The following is a 6,818-nucleotide window of genomic DNA, read 5'->3' as shown; positions in this document are numbered from 1 at the left end:
CGTGCCATTGCACTCCAGCCTGGGTAACAAGAGTGAAACTCTGTCTCAAAAAAAAAAAAAAAAGAATCAAAGAAATACTGTACTATATTTTAGATATTATACATTTCACATTTATAAAAACACATTATAAACACTATAAGAAAAGCATGGCCTTTTACTACCTCTGCTGATTATCTTGTCTTAGGAGAATCTTAATTCACTTCAAAACACTTAACTCCTCTGGTTTCTATATACTCAGTTAATAAAATGCTATCTAAACTTCTGCTGATGGAAACCCCAGGGGACTGTCCTGCTTGAAAAAGGGAAAAAGCTACAAAACTCACCCAGAGCCTATATTTGAGGCCAGAGAGGATAACAAAAATCTAGATCTAGTAGAAATGTTATCCTCCTACATTCTTTTGGGAGCAGCTTATCAGGATTTTCTATAAGAAATTAGGCAAAGTGAACAAATTATAAAGACACGGCTTTAGTAAAATAGTCATCAACACTGAAAGAAATCCTTACCTTCCTACGCTGCTTAACATAAACACATTATCTCATTTTTCATTTCAATAGTACTTGTATGAGGCATAATTTTTTTTTCTTTTTGAGATGGAGTCTCACTCTATCACCAGGCTGGAGTACAGTGGCATGATCTCGGCTCACTGCAACCTCCGCCTCCTAGTTTCAAAAGTGATTCTCCTTCCTCAGCCTCCCGAGTAGCTGGGACTATAAGCATGCCACCATGTCCAGCTAATTTTTATATTTTTAGTAGAGACGGGGTTTCACCATGTTGGCCAGGATGGTATTGATCTCTTTACCTCATGATCCACTCGCCTTGGCCTCCCAAAATGCTAGGATTACAGGCGTGAACCACATTGTCCAGGCAAGGCATAAATTTTGACAACCATTTAAAGAAAAAGAAACTGAGGCACAAACAAGGTCACCAAATTAATGAGTAACAAAGTTAAATCCCAAGCTCTGTGAGCTTTTGCTATGTCATGTTGAGATCTGCATTTTCCCTTTCCCTCTTGGTCACTTATCTTTCATAGGGCTGAGTCTGCTTTAGCTCATGTTATTTTGTAACAGGAACTTAGCCCCCAAGAGATCTTAATTTCCCCTTTAATTTTTCTGGTTTGTTGTATTCATTCTATAAGCCTCCATAAGAAACATTTGCTCAAAATATGTATTAAATGTTTTCGAACAAATAAATCACTCTAGCCAGGGCTCTCTGGTCGAATCTTTCATGAATAATGAATGAAAATACTCAAAAACATAAACATTTTTACGAGGATAGAGATTCCCCTCCCAGTTGCTGGAAAAGGTTTTAGAACTGAATCAGAAATCCTGTTACTGAGCAGGCTCTGTGAAATGATTTCCTGAACGGTCCAACTCTTACTTCCCAGACAATCAAATGGTGACTGGATTCTCCAGATGAGAAACCTTCAGGCAAGATCTTTAGCTCTACCTATTATTGCCTGAATCCTCACCTCTCACAAACATTCTGGTATTTCCCTGCAACTATTTTCCAAGTTAGTAAGCATCATTTTCTTTCTTTCTCTTTCTCCCTTTCCTCTACTTTTCCTTCTTCTCCCTTCCCACTGGTGGCATTTACTTCCCATATTCTTGTGAGACATGGTTTTTCACTGTTCTCAGCATGCTTCCCACAGTCACATGGGAAGCAACTATGACCACAAACTAGCATAATAACTTCATACAGCATCACCCATCAAATTAGCGGAAGATCCAGGAATTTATGAAATGCTCCCCAATCCATGCTTTTCCCTAAGACCAAAGCACCAAACACTAACCATGCAGATAAGGCAGTGCTCTCATGAGAACATTAGTGCTGAGGGATGATATCAGAGAAATTATTTTTTCTCTGGTGACTGAAGAGTTAGTAGTTTCATTTTCAATATACAAGAATGACTGAGGTACAATAGTAAATCCAAGTCTTAATTATCTAAAATAGGTGGATTTATAGACCAGGGCATTAATAACATTCCTACATTTATTTAAAAGATAAGTTCTGTATTTAAATTATATTTCCATCTATTTAGCCTCAACCTACTTCCTTGAAATGATTTTACAGTCTTGACTTTGGTTAATACTTCCATGATTCCACCTTAGAAAGGTACAAATAAAGGTTTACTAAATGTGGAAATAAAACAAATTTTCAATACAGATACACATTTTTCATGTTTAAACAATACAAAAAATGTACATTCACAAATTCAACATCAATAAAAAATCAACTGCTCTAGAAATTTTCCCTAAGCTTAAAAAGTTTAAAGACAGCCGGGCGCGGTGGCTCAAGCCTGTAATCCCAGCACTTTGGGAGGCCGACGCAGGTGGATCACAAGGTCAAGAGATCGAGACCATCCTGGTCAACACGGTGAAACCCCGTCTCTACTAAAAATACAAAAAATTAGCTGGGCATGGTTGCGCATGCCTGTAGTCCCAGCTACTCAGAAGGCTGAGGCAGGAGAATTGCCTGAACCCAGGAGGCGGAGGTTGTGGTGAGCCGAGATCGCGCCATTGCACTCCAGCCTGGGCAACAAGAGCGAAACTCCGTCCCAAAAAAAAAAAAAAAAGTTTAAAGACAGTAATATTTGAACTAAATGAATTAACACAATTTTGCCAGCGATAGACTTTCTCCAGGTAAAGGAATCACAGACTTTTAGAGCTATAAAAATGTCAGAAATCATTAAGCACAACCCCTTCATTTTAAAAATGAGAACACTCCCAAGTTAAGTGACTGTCAAAGTCTGTGGCTTGTTAATCACAAGCATGCATCTTGGCTCTTGCCCCTAGTTCGGTAATACCAAAGTTCTTGTAGATAAAAGATACTTAGTTAAAAACAAAGGCATAAAAATTTAGTATTGCTCTTATCGTCTACATGACTTACATTAACAGAAGCTCTATTTCAACTGGCTTTTTTTTTTTTTTTCTGAGACAGGCTCTCACTCTGTCACCCAGGCTGGAGTGCAATGGCATAATTGATCACAGCTCCCTGCAGCCTTTACCTCCTGGGCCCAAGCAATTCCCCGACCTCAGCATCCCAAGTAGCTGGGACCACAGGCAGGTGCCACCATGCCTAGCTAATTAAAAAAATTTTTTTTGTAAAGATGAGGTCTCCCTATGTTGCCCAGATTGGTCTCAAGTGATTCTCCCACCTCAGCCTCCCAAAGTGCAGGGATTATAGGTGTGAGCCTCCGTGCCCAGCCTATTTCAACTTTTAGTATTTTATACCTTAAATTCTTAATTTGTGACTCACCCTGCTGAGCTGATCCAATAGCCTTTGGTTCTGTTCCGACAGTTCCTGGACAGCCCGTGTTTTTTCTCGATCTGCTTCCCGCAGATGAACCTGCTGCCTCTCCAACTCATCCTGTAGCTGCTTCACATCACTTTCCAGCTCTGACACTCGGCCTTCCCACTCCCCTTCTCGGTTCTCAAACCGTCTTCTCAGTTCATGTTTCTCTTGCTCTAAGTGCTGGGTGAAAAGTGAAGAGGATTTAAACACTGATAAAAATTCTACAGCCTTTTGTTTTTTCTCTCCATGCTCTCCCAACTTTTCTTTTTCCTAGTCAGTGAACACAATAAAACACCCTGCCACACAGGACAAGTTGCCCAATTCACAGCTACAAAAATATTCCTTCTTTCAGAGCAGGGAAGAGGTTGGTTTCACAAACAGAAAGCCATTCTTACTGAAAATACTTAAAAGTTATTATGTTTATTCTTATCGTTAGGCATAAGGTTCTAGACTTGAGAGTTCACTTGAAATTTGCTAGTCATCTAATTGGTAAACTATACATTTAAACAATTAAAAATGAGTCCCATAACCAAAATCCTCAATTTTTTTTTTTTTTTTTTTTTTTTTTTTTTTTGAGAAGGAGGCTTGTTCTGTCACCCAGGCTGGAGTGCATTGGCGTGATCTCAGCTCACTGCAACCTCTGCCTCCCAGGTTCAAGCAATTCTCATGCCTCAGCCTCTCGAGCAGCTGGAATTACAGGCATGCACCATGATGCCAGGCTAATTTTTGTATTTTTAGTAGAGATGGAGTTTCAACATGTTGCCCAGGTTGGTCTTGAACTCCTGGCCTCAGTGGATCCTCCTGCCTTGGCCTCCCAAAGTGCTAGGATTATAGGCTTGAGCTACCGCGCCCGGCCCCCCTCTTTTTTTAAGGAGGTTTCCTTTGGAGTCACCTATTATGTGTGGCATACCAGGCTCTTACTATCACAGAATTTCTCAGGGATGAAAAGAACTCCAGAGATCTTTTCAATTAATCATCTCTTCTTACAAATGAAGCCACAGAAGAGGCTAAGTGACTATCTCAACATAGGTACTAGTAAATGGCAAAGAAAGGATTTGTGTCTAAGTTGGCTCTGTTTGGTTCTCTAAGTCACAGTCACAGCTCAATAAATATTTGTTGCTATATATGGCAATGTAACTTAAAATCATTAGGGCAAGTTCAGGGCTACTAAAATCATGGCTCATTAAGCCTTGCATATTTATTTGATACATTCATTCATTCTTGAGCACCTACTATGAACCAAGCACTGTCCTAGGGACTTTTTTTTTTTTTTTTGGAGACAGAGTCTTACTCTGTCGCCAGGCTGGAGTGCAGTGGCACAATCTTGACTCACTGCAACCTCTGTCTCCCAGTTTCAAGCGATTCTCCTGTCTCAGCCTCCTCAGTAGCTGGGACTGTAGGTGCATACCACCACACCCAGATAATTTTTTTGTATTTTAGTAGAGACAGGGTTTCACTATGTTGGCCAGGCTGGTCTCAATCTCCCGTCCTTGTGATCCACCCGCCTCAGCCTCCCAAAGTGCTGGGATTACAGGCGTAAACCACTGCACCTGGCCTTGTCCTAGGGACACTCTAATGAGCAATACAGGCACGGTCCTTGCCTGTATGGAATTTTCATCCTAGTGGGAGAGACTGATAACTTGCGTGTGAAAGATGGTATGCAGGAAAAGTATATACAGTTTAATGTAGCAGCTCAATAAAATAAGATTCCTTTGGATTGAAAAAAATAAAAACATCTTTGTGTTTCTCTGAGATAAATACGCATGCCTCTTTTCAGAGGCAAGTATGTTCTCCTACTTAAAATGCACAGTATGTACAACAGTCAAATCTATACTTCGAGGACTCTAAGAAATGTAAGTGAAAGTAATGGTCTTAAACTTCTGGTGCTCTCAGAAACATTTTAGTGTAACTGTTCAAAATACACCCACCTGGAACCCACTTCCTGAGATTGTGATTCAGTTAAGAATAGAATGAAGTCTAAGGCATCTATGCATGTGTATGTATATCTGTATATGTGAATATACTGGGTTCTACAGGAAATTCTGACACATTGAAGGCTGACATCAAGCACTGAGATTGTTTGAATAAGCTAAAGTGTACATATGAATCTTCTCTTTCAGACTATTCAGCCATCTCCTTACCTTGGGAGGCTACCCTCTTACTCTACTGAAGTTCTCACCACTCAAAATATTTTTTTGGAATGCTTTTTTTGGAAAGCCTTAAGGGACAGCTTACAATCATGCAAGAAAATGAGTTCCATTCCTTCACATGTGAGGTGTGTCTAAAGAATGAGATTATCTACCTTCATCCTGCCATCTTATTCTTATTTTGTTGAGTGACTTTTGAATGTTTCTGAACGTTATCATAATAACATTATGTTTCATTATCCCCAAAAAGATGAAAATGTATCATGATTGAGAGCAGTCAAAGGAAGGTGCCAAAAGATAAAAACAGCAATCCAAAATTAACATTCTGAGCACATTGGCAAAGGCAGTTTTCACTGAAAACTCCCAAGTTGACAACTTTAAGGGGACAACTCATTTGGATATAGCCACTCGAGTGTACCTGTGGAAAAAGACACATTATATTTTATACAGTCTGTTTCGAGCAATGTGGGAAAAGAAATGACAAGGGAGGGTCTTCTACTCATCAGTATGAGAATTTTTTGCTCTATACATCCTTCGTATTGCTTAACTTCCAAAAATGAGAATGTTTAGTCACTGTAGAAACTTCAGCAAGATGGAATGCAGAAACAAATGCTAATTGCAATCCTAAAATTGTGATACTTGGTTTTACTGAATTTTTTCAAAATGAAAAAGATTGAGCAGAAGGCAATGGCAAGAACTCAGTAATCACAGTGTTACTGAGAGGCCAGATAAATTAGGCTTGTGTTCTAAAAGAACAGAGTGACTTAAAAATATTCAGCAAACAGCTGTTAGTGAAGAGCCCAACCAAGCAACGAAAACAATCCAATCCACTGGGGGGCGGGGCTGAGGACAGGTGGTGCTGATCAGTCTATTCAGTCCTTGTATTTCTTTGGACATGAGACAAACTTCCTACTTCATGTTTCAGAATCCTTTGACAAATTTCAGGCTTTCCTATTAATAAACATACAGAATTTACCATTTTGTACAGCATTTGGCATTTGCTTTACTCTGAGAAAAGAAAAGTTTCTCCTAGAATTGTATTTTCAATTAAATGTTAAATTAGCCAGAAAACTCTAGGGAGATTGTCAGGAAGTGTGAAGGTCAAGTTCTGCTTATGTGCTCCTTCGTTTCTCAGTGTTATATAGTATTTCTGAAAGTTAATATCAAAATTGTCAAGGTCATCAAAAATAAGGTTAAGAAATTGCCAGTCACAGCTAAGAGGAGGCTACAGTGACACAGAAACTAAATGTAATATGGTATCCTGGAACAGAAAAATGTATTAGGTAAATGCTAAGATAATCTGAATAAACTGAAGACTTTAGTTAGTAATCACTTGAGTACTGGTTCAATAATTATGGCAAATGTACCACACTGTTCAA

General features: G+C 39.2%; 1 protein-coding gene across 7 annotated transcripts in view; it reads right to left on the bottom strand.

Annotated features, from left to right (window-relative positions):
• The window catches only part of BICDL1 (BICD family like cargo adaptor 1), a 107,514-nt gene that overhangs the window by 95,179 nt on the left and 5,517 nt on the right, over positions 1-6,818 (bottom strand). For all 7 annotated transcript variants that reach the window (XR_001819569.2, XR_005197133.1, XM_017510221.2 and 4 more), the window contains exon 2: positions 3,257-3,472. Coding sequence is in view for 5 of the 7 variants with exons in the window: in XM_017510221.2 (XP_017365710.1) it covers positions 3,257-3,472 (216 nt within the window). In the remaining 2 variants the exon portion in view is untranslated. The remainder of the gene's footprint in view (positions 1-3,256; positions 3,473-6,818) is intronic.

The sequence above is a fragment of the Cebus imitator genome, unplaced genomic scaffold (assembly GCF_001604975.1).
Source record: "Cebus imitator isolate Cc_AM_T3 unplaced genomic scaffold, Cebus_imitator-1.0 Scaffold434, whole genome shotgun sequence".
Taxonomy (NCBI): Eukaryota; Metazoa; Chordata; class Mammalia; order Primates; family Cebidae; genus Cebus; species Cebus imitator.
This window is presented reverse-complemented; position numbering and strand designations above follow the sequence as displayed.